At 44.4% G+C, this 13,962-nt stretch overlaps 2 protein-coding genes across 5 annotated transcripts in view; both read left to right on the plus strand.

Moving 5' to 3' along the window:
* Positions 1-638: 638 nt before the first annotated feature.
* dnaaf19 (dynein axonemal assembly factor 19) lies at positions 639-2,198 on the plus strand. Its single transcript, XM_084372557.1, has 3 exons — positions 639-779; positions 1,387-1,538; positions 1,953-2,198. Exons 1-3 carry the CDS (start codon positions 654-656, stop codon positions 2,089-2,091), a joined length of 417 nt encoding a protein of 138 aa, XP_084228683.1. The 5' UTR covers positions 639-653; the 3' UTR covers positions 2,092-2,198.
* A 107-nt stretch (positions 2,199-2,305) lies between these two features.
* Positions 2,306-13,962, plus strand: part of abi3a (ABI family, member 3a) — a 20,246-nt gene continuing 8,589 nt past the window's right edge. The window contains exons 1-10 of one of the 4 annotated variants that reach the window (XM_084372536.1): positions 2,306-2,385; positions 2,895-3,571; positions 5,019-5,152; positions 7,150-7,320; positions 8,210-8,398; positions 10,663-10,721; positions 10,838-10,891; positions 11,753-12,069; positions 12,449-12,589; positions 12,687-12,821. In XM_084372536.1, the coding sequence (XP_084228662.1) occupies positions 5,021-5,152; positions 7,150-7,320; positions 8,210-8,398; positions 10,663-10,721; positions 10,838-10,891; positions 11,753-12,069; positions 12,449-12,589; positions 12,687-12,821 (1,198 nt within the window). In that variant the 5' untranslated portion in view covers positions 2,306-2,385; positions 2,895-3,571; positions 5,019-5,020. Of the gene's footprint in view, positions 3,572-5,018; positions 5,153-7,149; positions 7,321-7,797; positions 8,072-8,209; positions 8,399-10,662; positions 10,722-10,837; positions 10,892-11,752; positions 12,070-12,448; positions 12,590-12,686; positions 12,822-13,962 lie in introns of those variants that run through there. The other 3 variants (XR_014624008.1, XM_084372537.1, XM_084372538.1) reach the window with 3 other exon arrangements.

The following is a 13,962-nucleotide window of genomic DNA, read 5'->3' on the forward strand; positions in this document are numbered from 1 at the left end:
ATCTGTACGTCAGTGTTCGTTCGCTCTCTTTCACCTAAAATCCCTCAAATTTCTTCTGCACCTCCGTCTCACTTCATCCACCTGCAGCCTCGGCAACAAACCTCCAACAATCCAACAGCAGTGAGCCTCGACCACGGCTCTACTCCACCATCCAGTCACCACCATGAAGTGTTGTTAACGTTTCTGCAAACCACTTCAAAATGGTTCCATGGCTCATGGCTGTCCATGGACATAGAGGACGCCAAGGACAAAACCTGGAAATGTCCCTTATGCCAATAGAAACAAGGGACATGTTTATGTTGGAATAAAATGATTGGAGCCCTACCAGTGTTGCATCATGTTATTCCACTGGCTGCATGAGATACACCTCTTGTTTTTACATTTTACATCTGTTCATATTTTTTTATTAATTTTTAGGCTATATGTAAATATTAGCATTTTAGCTCAATAGCTTTAAACACAGTATCTCTGATTTAAATATCCCACATTTTTATTTTGAAAACAGGAAGTCGGTACACGCTGTAGCCGTCTTCTCCGTGTGTTTACTGTAAAGTCTGTAATACAGGTGCACTTGAAATGTGTGAGTGGCTGCGAATGTCGAATATCCAACTTAAAACTAACTTCACTGAAGTTTAGTGTTTGCAGTTATTTGAATGGCTGCAGCCAGTGCACTGCGCAGGCGCCGGCCGGCAGCCCGTCGTCATGGAGACGGTTTGTTGTCTGTGAGCCTCGAGGAGCCTGAGGAGAAACAGCAGCGCGAGGAGCTGAAGGAACGTCAGGTAACACGTCTCACCTGTGTGTCAGCTGCTGTAAGCCTGGAAGCTAACGGTCAATAACAGCAGGTTGGGCTGTGTGATGTAAGCTAACTGAAAGCTAGCGTTAGCCACCGAGCTGCGTTCAACAGCAACACGGTTTAAGTTAGCGTTAGCATCAGGTTAGCTTATCGTGGCCAGCTGTTAGCGGTTCAATAATGACACGTTTAATAAAGTTTAAAGTCGAATATTTGACGTCAGTATAAATAAACACTGGAGAAATACTTGTAACACGAGTAATCTAGTAAAAGTGAAGTAACTGTACTGTGTTCTCCTCGAGATACTTCATCCCGTTTTATTGTTCTAAAAGTGACGCAAACAAACAAACAAAGAAAACACTGATTCAGATCAACTGTAAACAACACTCAGAATATAATGAGTTAAATCTGTGGAGAGACGAACACGATTGAATGTAACAAGTAACTAAAGTAATCAAATACATGTAGTGGAGTACTTTAAGACTTTTACTCGAGTATGTCCGTTGAGTATTTGAGTATTGAGTTGTGAGAGAATCTACAAACTGAAGTTCATGATGTCATCCGGGAACGCTTTCTGTCTTCTGTGACATCATCAGATGATGGCGAGGTCAGAGCGTGATGTCATCGACTTCTCAGCGCTGGAGAGAGAGCTGCGAGGGGCGATCGAGTCTGAGCAGAGATACAAGAGAGAGAACGAGGCGAAGCTGAGAGCCGTCAGCCAGAGAGTGTCCTCCTACAGCCAGTTCAGGTAATTCAAGGGTCCTGGAAAACCTCCTACAGCCAGTTCGGGTAATTCAAGGGTCCTGGAAAACCTCCTACAGCCAGTTTGGGTAATTCAAGGGTCCTGGAAAACCTCCTACAGCCAGGTCGGGTAATTCAAGGGTCCTGGAAAACCTCCTACAGCCAGTTTGGGTAATTCAAGGGTCCTGGAAAACCTCCTACAGCCAGGTCGGGTAATTCAAGGGTCCTGGAAAACCTCCTACAGCCAGTTCGGGTAATTCAAGGGTCCTGGAAAACCTCCTACAGCCAGTTCAGGTAATTCAAGATTCCTGGAAAACCTCCTACGCCACGAGCCAGGTATGGGGCTCCTGGTGTCCTTGAAAACCTTCCATGGGTCCTTGAAAGACTTCCAGACTCTGTGTTACCTGTGTGTCTCTGTCAGGGACCTGGTCCTGACGTGTCACCTGAAGCCGCTGGAGAAGAAAGACAAAGACGGAGCTCCACGGAAACAACCCTGGAACCCCGTCGCCCCGAGCAACAAGGGATGTCCTGTCGCCCAGAGCAACGAGGAAGATGTGTGACGTTTGATGAGCCACAAGTTGTTTTTATTTGTACATTTTCTAAATGATGGATACAGGTGTGATCTGTCAGTGTGGAGATACGTGGTTTTAACATGTGAACGGATTTTATATAAATAAATAATTTCAACAACAGAAAAGTTTGTTTCATTCATCTTCATCATCTAATCAATAATTCATACTGGACATCATTCATGGCAGGTGGAGCTGCAGAGCCTCAGTGTGACCAACAGGTGGAGCTGCGGAGCCTCAGTGTGACCAACAGGTGGAGCTGCGGAGCCTCAGTGTGACCAGCAGGTGGCGCTGTATCACAGTCATGTGTGACTGATCCATTGAACATTCATGATCATGATTTTATATTAACTACAGAAACAGGAAGTCTCGTTCAGGTCGAGTCAGCTCTGAAGCTCTGAACAGATTTGAAAACACTGATATTAGCCTAATTCTGAATATAATATCTCATCTTCTGAAATATCTGCTGCTATCAGACAGAAATACAGTATAATGGAGGTGCAGTGTTAGTATATACCTTTATTATTATTAATGGTAGTTTTAATGTACTGGGATCCAGTTTCCTTCACTACTGAATTGACTATGATGCTGTTAAAATGAACAGTTCTTTAATGAAGTCTGGTGTATACTTTTAAATTGTGTTTTTTTAAATGGAGTCTGGTGTACACTTTTAAATTGTGTTTTTTTAAATGGAGTCTGGTGTACACTTTCATTACATGTAAACTGTATATGACTGATGACGAACAGAGCTCAGCATCACTTTTAACACTTTTATTGTCTCTGATGGGAAACAGGAAGTGGTTTATGCTGAGCAGGTTCATATACAGAGGAGGAAACACAGGCAGGAGGTCTCACTCTGAACTTATTTATGGAGAATCAGTCTCATTGACAGCCTGTTCGGTCCTTGAGCGGTCCAGGAATCAATCCAGAGGTTTCAGGGATCATTTAAGGACTTCCAGGGTCATTTTGAGGGCTCCAAAGATATATGAAGGGGCCCTTGAAATGCGTCCTGAGCTTTGGAGGGACCCAATGAGCTACTTCAATGACCTCAGGAATACTTTCAAGCGCCTTACTCTGCCCATCATCCTGGAACCTCATTTAAGGACTTATTTAAGGGAGTCCTGGAACCCTAACGACGTCCCATGAAATCTCCCGAAAGCATCCTTGAACTCTTCTTTAGAAAACCTGGAAACACAGTAAGTCTGGAAGTTCCAGGATCCTTCAGGAGGCTCCAGGCTGGTCGGAGGAGGCGTCACGGACAGTTTAAAACGGTCCCAGTATTCCTGAGGAGTGAGTCCTCTTGAGCTGCAGATAGGATCTTTGGCGAGGCAGGTCGCTGCTTCGGAGAGGAAACAGGTTGATGTTTGAGACACTCAGAGGACAGACAGAGACATCATCAGAGGACAGACAGAGACATCATCAGAGCTTCAACCTGTTCTGACTCCATCTTTTTCCCTCTCCGCAGCTTCAGGTGAGTTTTTAAAGTTGATTCAGTTCCGCTCTCATCACTTCTTCTTTAATTACTCTTAATGAGATAAAACCGCGTCACGTGCACGACTTTAAAACATCATTTAGGGATCATGAGCAGTGACCGTCAGTGTGACGTCTGGTTCAACTTTAAATGGTGTTTTTTTTAAATGGAGTCTGGTGAACTCTTCATGAGCAGTGACTGTCAGTGTGACGTCACACACGAGTTAAACTGAGTTCAGGCTTCCTGTTTAAATCTTGGGCTTCCATCAGTACAAGTACTGTGCGAGTACTGTGATCCAGTATTCACAGACTGATCCTGAATGTTCTCAGTTAAAGAACACAAGTGTTGTCTGCAACATGTAAAGTACTGTCAGTTGCAGTATTCTGTAGTATTATCAGTAGTAATAACTCACACACGTGTCGCTGCTCAGATGGAGCCAGTTGAATTAATTCATAGTTTCATCAGCAATGTGTAACTGCAGCTGTACGATTACTGTGGTGCAGTAACTGTTTCCCAAAGTATGAACAAGCATTAAATGGAAATACTCAGTACAGATAAATGTACTTTAGTTACTTTAAACTGATACCAAAGTTGTTCATTTGTTTTGTCCAGAGTTGAATTTAACTTCATCTGAGTTGTGATCAAATCTGTATGAAAGGAAACAAAGAGTACACGCTGTAATACTATCTACTAATACTATCTACTAATACTATCTGCTAATGCTATCTGCTAATACTATCTGCTAATGCTATCTGCTAATACTATCTACTAATACTATCTTCTAATACTATCTGCTAATACTATCTTCTAATACTATCTGCTAATACTATCTACTAATGCTATCTACTAATACTATCTACTAATACTATCTGCTAATGCTATCTGCTAATACTATCTGCTAATGCTATCTGCTAATACTATCTGCTAATACTATCTACTAATACTATCTTCTAATACTATCTGCTAATACTATCTACTAATACTATCTTCTAATACTATCTGCTAATACTATCTACTAATACTATCTGCTAATGCTATCTGCTAATACTATCTGCTAATACTATCTACTAATACTATCTTCTAATACTATCTGCTAATACTATCTACTAATACTATCTTCTAATACTATCTGCTAATACTATCTACTAATACTATCTTCTAATACTATCTGCTAATACTATCTTCTAATACTATCTGCTAATACTATCTACTAATACTATCTGCTAATGCTATCTGCTAATACTATCTGCTAATACTATCTACTAATACTATCTTCTAATACTATCTACTAATACTATCTTCTAATACTATCTGCTAATACGATCTGCTAATACTATCTGCTAATACTATCTGCTAATGCTATATGCTAATGCTATCTGTGTAATACTATCTGTGTATTTATACTGGCCTGGACCGACACACTGACTCTGATGTGTCTCTGACTCAGTGATGAAGGAGCTCAACTACAAAGACGAGGTGATGAAGATCATGGAGGACGCTCCAAGCGCCAGAAAGGCTCTGCTGGAAAACTACGACAACCTGCTGAGTGTGGCCGACTACTGCTACAACAACTACGTACAGGTTGGTGCTACCGCTACTGCTACTACTACTGCTACTACTGCTGCTGCTGTTACTACTGCTACTTCTGCTACTACTACTGCTACTACTGTTACTACTGCTGCTACTGCTACTACTGCTGCTACTACTACTGCTACTGCTGCTACTGCTACTACTGCTGCTACTACTACTGCTACTTCTGCTACTACTACTACTACTACTACTGTTATTACTGCTGCTACTGTTACTACTGCTACTACTGCTACTACTGCTACTGCTGCTATTGTTACTACTACTGCTACTACTGTTACTACTGCTGCTACTGCTACTGCTGCTACTACTACTGCTACTACTGCTACTGCTACTACTGCTACTACTGTTACTACTGCTGCTACTGTTACTACTGCTACTACTGCTACTACTACTGCTACTACTGTTACTACTGCTGCTACTGTTACTACTACTGCTACTACTGTTACTACTGCTGCTACTGTTACTACTGCTACTACTACTGCTACTACTGTTACTACTGCTGCTACTGTTACTACTGCTACTGCTGCTACTACTGCTACTGCTGCTACTGCTACTACTGCTACTGCTGCTACTGTTACTACTGCTACTGCTGCTACTACTGCTACTGCTACTGTTACTACTGCTGCTACTGTTACTACTGCTACTGCTACTACTACTGTTACTACTGCTACTACTGCTACTGCTACTGTTACTACTGCTACTGCTGCTACTACTGCTACTGCTACTGCTGCTACTGCTACTACTGCTACTGCTGCTACTACTGTTACTACTGCTACTACTGCTACTGCTACTGTTACTACTGCTACTGCTGCTACTGTTACTACTGCTACTGCTGCTACTACTGCTACTGTTACTACTGCTGCTACTGTTACTACTGCTACTGCTACTACTACTGTTACTACTGCTACTACTGCTACTGCTACTGTTACTACTGCTGCTACTGTTACTACTGCTACTGCTGCTACTACTGTTACTACTGCTACTACTGCTGCTACTGTTATTGCTACTACTGCTGCTACTACTACTGCTACTGTTACTACTGCTACTACTGCTACTGCTGCTACTGTTACTACTACTGTTACTACTGCTGCTACTGCTACTACTGCTGCTACTGTTACTACTGCTACTACTGCTACTACTACTGCTACTACTGTTACTACTGCTGCTACTGTTACTACTGCTACTACTGCTACTACTACTGCTACTACTGTTACTACTGCTGCTACTGTTACTACTGCTACTGCTGCTACTACTGCTACTGCTGCTACTGTTACTACTGCTACTGCTGCTACTACTGCTACTGCTGCTGTTACTCCTGCTGCTACTGTTACTACTGCTACTGCTGCTACTACTGCTACTACTGTTACTACTGCTACTACTGCTACTGCTACTGTTACTACTGCTACTGCTACTGTTACTACTACTACTGCTACTACTGTTACCACTGCTGCTACTACTGCTGCTACTGTTACTACTGCTACTGATGTTATTACTGCTACTGTTACTACTGCTACTGCTGCTACTGCTACTACTGCTACTACTACTGCTACTGTTACTACTTCTACTGCTACTACTACTGTTACTGCTACTACTGCTGCTACTACTGCTGCTACTGTTACTACTGCTGCTACTGCTACTGCTGCTACTGTTGCTACTGCTATTACTGCTACTGCTGCTACTGTTACTGCTGCTACTACTGCTAACTCTACTGCTACTGTTACTACTTCTACTGCTACTACTACTTCTACTGCTACTACTGCTACTGCTACTACTACTACTGCTACTACTTCTGGTGCTACTGCTACTACTGCTGCTACTACTTCTACTGCCGCTACTACTGCTACTGCTACTCCTACTGCTACCACTTTGAATTGAATTGAAACTATTTTCAACTACTGTTTCCAGACTTTGTGCTAAGCTAAGCTAGCCCCTCCTGTTTCCAGACTTTGTGCTAAGCTAAGCTAACCCCTCCTGTCTGTGTGAGTCAGTCAGGTGATGGCAGCATGAAGGCGTTGGAGGAAACTAAGAAGTTCACCACCCAATCACTGGCCAGCGTCGCCTACCAGATCAGCACGCTGGCCAACAGCGTGCTGAGTCTCCTCGACGCTCAGACCAATCAGCTTCGTCACATGGAGTCTTCAATCAACCTCATTGGCCAGGTGAGCCCCACCCATCATCCGTCAACCGATCAATCAATCAATCAGTCCACAGTTGGGGTCATTTAAAGGGTCACTCCACTGTTTTTGTGTTTGTTACGTAAACTCTTCTGTATCCTGATGATGTCACAGTGATGTCATCAGAATACAGTTGTTTAGGCACTAATGAAAGACTCTGTACGGGTGCATTATGGGAAATGTAGGATCTGGATCCTCTGTGACAGCAGGTGATTAAAGGCCTGGTTACCTGCAGAACCTTTAGAACCCAAACAGACGATAAGTGTGTTTGTTCCCTCTGACTGTGTGCTTAGAGTACAGATCATCACTTTGTCTGTGTCTGTGTGTGTGTGTGTGTGTGTGTGTGTGTGTGTGTGTGGGCCTCAGTGAATGAATGGACCTTCTGTTCTGCGTCTGCTTTGTGTTCATTAGCTACGAGCGGCGCTGTGGAGTAAAGCTCCTCCTCAGATGTCTTCAGAGCTCCAGTGTTGATCTCAGATGTTGTCGTGTCGTTTCTAACAGGTTTTATTGTGATGATTGTTTGCTCTGGATCGGGACACAGTTAGAGTTCGATGAGATAACAGCAGAATCTTTTACTCCTCTGGACTCCAGCTGCAGCCAGTTATCATCATTGATTAAACTGCACTTTATGTATTGATAGTTTGAAAAATATTTTGATAATTAAAATGTCTGAAAAGAGTCCAGAACCCAGAGATAATCAGTTGGACCCGTTATCAGAAAAGCAGAGGCCTGAAGTGTGAGTTGATGTGTTGTGATCTTTAACATTCATTTAATAAGTGTCAGTTTTTAAAACAAGCGGCTGATAAACGGACTCGCTGTTCGGTTCCTCTGCTTTAACGTTCTCACGCGTTCTGTTTCATGTCGTCCTCCTCAGACGGTAGAGATGCACAAAGAAAAGGTTTCTCGGAGAGAGATCGGTGTCTTCACAGCGGTGAGACGAGTCCCACGCAGTCACAAGATCCTCCCTCCTTCTCAACCGCCTGCCGGTACACAGGCCCGCCCACCGTACAGCCGCCGACCAATCAACTACCAGCAGCTGGACGGCTTGGGCCACGGCATGAAGGTCTGTCTCACGCACATGAACATATTAACCAAGAGCTGTGTCGGTGTCTTTCTGCCTGTTTGTGGTCTTTAAACCAGTGCAGAAGTTCCATCAGAAAACTGTCAATTTAGTGCTGCTTTCATTTTTTTCATTTATGTATTTATTGAGTTGGGACAATGCACATTCATCAACATTGATGCATTAAGCATCAGTGTAAATGCGCCGGTCTTAGCATAATTGCTAAATTTCAGCTGTAGTCCCAAGGCAGGTTCCTAGACAACATAGACACACAAGACTTCAAAACCTCGCAACGACAAATCATACAATGGACAACTACAAAACAGAACACAGACAGACAATATCAAGGCAAAGCAGACGCAGACAGACACTATAAAACAGTTACAGTTACAGAACAGTAGACCAAAAGCCCCCGGGAACAGGCATCAGATTAGGAGCAGTATTTAAGCTCTATGGGTACATGTCTGATTTGTTTTTAACCAACGTTTGAGATTTCTTTTAAAAAGTGAGTAGTTGTCGCAGTTTCTGATGTGTGATGTGTGTAACTTGTTCCAGGACTGCGTTCCTCTTACAGAGACGACCATTTGCTAATTCAAACATGTTAAACACGTTGGTTAAAAATGGACGGTGAGTGTTGGTGTGAATCAGTCTGATCAAGAAAAGTCACACAGCAGCTCAACAAGAAGAAGAAGCCAAAATAAAAACAAAAGCAGAAGTGAAGTGTTGTAGCAGCAGCAGCGTCTGCTGTGACAGGAAGTGAAGCCGCTGCAGTGAACCACAAAAAAGAAGTGAAGCTGTTCCTCATCGAAACTTCAGCTGTCGTCACTGTGAACTGAGATTCTGACAGAGCTGTCGCAGGATGAGTTCCTCCTTAGAGTCTCAGGCCTGCAGCTCTACTGCTGCAAGCTGCAAACTACTGCAAACTACTGCTAACTACTGCTGCAAACTGCAAACTACTGCTGACTACTGCTGACTACTGCTGACTACTGCTACCTACTGCTAACTACTGCTGCAAACTGCAAACTACTGCTGACTACTGCTGACTACTGCTGACCACTGCTGACTACTGCAAACTACTGCTGACTATTGCTGACTACTGCAAACTACTGCAAACTACTGCTAACCACTGCAAACTACTGCAGACTACAGCAGACTACTGCTGACTACTGCAAACCACTGCAAACTACTGCAAACTACTGCAGACTACTGCAGACTACTGCTGACTACTGCTGACTACTGCAAACCACTGCTAACCACTGCTAACCACTGCTAACTACTGATGACTATTGCAAACTACTGCAAACTACTGCTGACTACTGCTGACTACTGCAGACTACTGCTGACTACTGCTGACTACTACTAACCACTGCTAACTACTGCAAACTACTGCTAACCACTGCAGACTACTGCAGACTACTGCAAACTACTGCTAACCACTGCAAACTACTGCAAACTACTGTTAACTACTACCTCTCAACTACTGACTACTGTTAACTACTGCTAACTACTGCAAACTACTGCAAACTACTGTTAACTACTACCTCTCAACTACTGACTACTGTTAACTACTGTTAACTACTGCAAACTACTGCAAACTACTGCTGACTACTACAAACTACTGCAAACTACTGCAAATGTGGATCTGGATCACGGTGGATGTGGATCACAGTGGATCTGGATCACGGTAGATGTGGATCACGGTGGATCTGGATCACGGTGGATCTGGATCATGGATCTCAGATCGTCACATCAGACCTCTGACGACTCGTTCACATATTTTTACATGTTAAAATCTTTCACTCAGGCTCATTTCACTGAATCTTTGAAGGGCTGGAGGCGGAACACAGAATTAATGTGATCGTTACATTCTGAGGTTTTTATCTGAACTGAACATAAAGTTCATTTTTTAACTCCTGAAATCAGTCAGAACCAGAAACTCACCGAGTTGAAACATGTGAAACTGTCCTTTAACCAGCCTCTTATTGTCTCAGCAGAGACACACAGACACAGACACACACAGACACACACACACAGCCACACACACACACACACACACACACACACACACACACACAGTCTTTGTTGAGCGTGGGAAAATGTTTAGAGGGACTAATTAGAGCTGCTGAGGCCTGAGAGGCTCCATTGATGCCCCCCCCCCCCACACACACACACATACACACACATACACACACATACATACAGTAACACTCACACTCATTAACACACATTCGTGTCTCTGTCCCTCTGTCCCCCCCCCTCCCCCCCAGGTCTCTGGGAAACAGCCGGACCGAACAGGAACGATCCGTAAACATGGAGCCTCCACCAGGTTCTTTGATTCTGCTGAGTTTCTGTTAATGACAAGTTCCTGTTTTACATCCAGTCGGTAACAGGAAGTCTCACTGTGTGTGTGTGTGTGTGTGTGTGTGTGTGTTCGTGTTTCAGGTCCAACAAAGCTCTGGAGCCGGTCCAGTGCCCAGTGGCGCCCCCTGTCAGCGGGTAATAACCGTCTTTGTGGAGGCCGTGTGTGGGTTCACACACCCGGCTTCAGGGTTCAGGATGGATCAGGTTCAGGTTAGATCAGGTCCAGGTTGGATCAGGTCCAGGTTGGATCAGGTCCAGGTTGGATCAGGTTCAGGTTAGATCAGGTTCAGGTTAGATCAGGTCCAGGTTGGATCAGGTCCAGGATGGATCAGGTTCAGGTTAGATCAGGTCCAGGTTGGATCAGGTTCAGGTTAGATCAGGTCCAGGTTGGATCAGGTCCAGGTTGGATCAGGTTCAGGTTGGATCAGGTCCAGGTTGGATCAGGTCCAGGTTGGATCAGGTCCAGGTTAGATCAGGTCCAGGTTAGATTGTCAGGTCAGAGACTCTTAATGTTTCAGGTTGATTTTCACATTAAAAGCCTCTGAGAAGTTTAAGACGAGCACCCAGCAGACAGTTCTGCCTGGTTTCAGGCTGCCGTACCTGAATGATGAAGGTTGTTGCAGCAGTAAGCAGAGAGGAAGACCTGCAGCTACTCAGGGCTGAAAAGGCCTTGACAGTTTTATTTTTATCGACACAAACAGATCACCCACAAAGTAAATCCAGTCATCTTCTCCTCCCTCCATGATGATGAAAGTCAGGTGAAGTTTCTTCTGCTGAACACCTGAAGCAGCTGGAGATGATTTAAACATCAGATGTCTCCACACAGCTCGTCTGCTGTGATCACAGAGATCACAACTGATCCGAGGAGATGATGTTTAACCCTTTATTAACATGAAGTCTTCACGGGAGCTAACAGTGTTAGCACTTACAGAGCTGACGGTGTGAATAACGTCCTTTTAGCTTTTTAAATTCTATTTATTGATTATTATCTCTCAGCTCCAGTTTTGGGAAACCTGTTGCTCCACCAACCATCCCCACCACCTGTCCGCCTCCACCTGAGTGTGACATCATCACCAGTCTGCTGGACGATGCCCCGCCTCCTCCTCCTCCTCCGCCCCCTATAGTGAATGAAATGCCAGCTCAGGACAATGAGGTCACCAACACCTCGGCCGTGCCGTCTCCACCTCCTCCACCACCGTCAGGAGCGATGGTGGCTCCTCCCCCTCCGCCACCACCACCTCCCCCCCCTCCTTCTGTGGCTCTGACCAATCACAGCTCTCCACCGCCGGCTCCGCCTCTCAGCCTGGAGACAGGTGAGGTGCTTCTGACCGAAATATGTCAATGGATGTTACCATGGCGATTCAATATAGTCGACATTCGTCCAGATCAGTTCAGCCTGGATTAGATAAACCTGGATTAGATAAACCTGGATTAGATAAACCTGGTTTAGATAAACCTGGATTAGATAAACCTGGTTTAGATAAACCTGGATTATTCAAATCTGGATTATTCAAACCTGGATTTGTAACAAGGTTAAAATGTTGGAAATAATCGTCATGGAAACATCATGTAAACCTGGATTAGTTAAAATCCTTCTTGGTCTTAATTTCCTGTGAGCTCGCTCAGTGTAACTCTATCATTGGTCAAACTAAGTGACATCAAGATGACATCACATCTCCTCTGTCTCCTCAGTGGTGGAGGAGAACAGCTTCCCCCCTCCTTCTCCTCCCCCTCCTCCTCCCCCCTCTGATGATGATGGCTTCCCTCCGCTGCCCAATGACGGCTCAGAACTGTCAGCCCCGCCCCCTCCACCACCTGGCCAGGAAGTAGACGGTACCTGTCTGTCTGTCTGTCAGTGGCTTCAGTTTTTGTGCTTCTTCTTCTCTGGTGTTTTCCTCTCAGTTCGTTCTTCTGTGGTGTTTTTCTTCAGTGACCCTCCAGTCCCGGAGGAGTCGCCGCCGTCGCTCGCCCCCCACCACTCGCTCTGTCTCTCTGAGGGTCCGCTCTGGCCCCGCCTCCCGCTGCCGCTACACGCGCTCTCTCTTCCTGCCTGCTGTCCAATCATGTAAGCCCACAGAGCATGGCGCTGTCATCCAATAGAAACTCTAAAAAAAAGTCTTCACACTATCACCACACCTGAAGGACACAGATAGATTATTGCTTTCATTTGTCATACAACACCGCGAGGGGTTCCAGGAGTCATTGAGAAAGTTCTAAGGGTCCTTGAAGAGGTCACAGTGGTTCTTTAGGCAGTTCTGGGAGGCCTTGGGGAAGTTAAAGGTTTCCTTGAGGAGGTTCCATCTAGGGCTGCCCCCAAATAGTCGACCAAGCACTGGTTGACCAAAATTTCATTGGTCGATTGGTCGCAGAAAAAAAAGCCAAAAACATTTGGAGCCGTGTCTTGTCAAATTTAAGTCAAAATCTATGTGACTGGCGGATGGTCTGTGTATAAAAGGCTGGAGGGCTTTTAATTTGAAGGGCCAGACACAGGAGGTCATGACACTCACTCACTGTCAGTGTTTTTTTTTCACACAGCAGGTCCCTTCGACATCGCGGTTAGACAATTAACAATTAATAGCCAACCATGTCGGGAAAGACGTCTAAAATATGGGATCATTTTGAAAAGAAGAAGGATGACCCCCCCGAGTGCGGCGTAACATGAAGGAGAAAGCTCCATGTTACGCCGCACTCGGGGATCGACACAGGACTGGCAGGACCGCTACTGCTAGGCTACTGCTAACGTGAGTTGTTGAAAAACCTTTTTAGCAAACTTTGTGTACACAAATGATGTTCTCAATGTTCGTGTTCATGTGTAGAGACCCTGGTGATGCTACGAGCAAAGTTTCATGTTGTGTCGAGTCTTCTTAGTGTTTTAAAAATAGCGATTTTGATGCTACAGAAAAGTTGCACCGCGCACCTCCATTGTGAGTGTAAGTAGCCTAGCTACCTGCCCATGGCGGCCCGAACGTTTGAAAGCAGAGATAAATACATATTATTATTGTTATATGGGCTAATATTAGACTATTCGTGTGTACTGGGGAAGCTAAATTATCCAGCTCACTGTGTTTTACTTATTGTGTAAATCTTTCTACAGGCGCATCCACTTTACTGCAGAGATATATTTATTTATTTATATATATATATATATATATATATATATATATATATATATATATGCGTTGATTAGTCGACTAATCGCTCTAAAT

Source organism: Pagrus pagrus (genome assembly GCF_965226575.1).
Source record: "Pagrus pagrus genome assembly, chromosome: 13".
Classification (NCBI taxonomy): Eukaryota; Metazoa; Chordata; class Actinopteri; order Spariformes; family Sparidae; genus Pagrus; species Pagrus pagrus.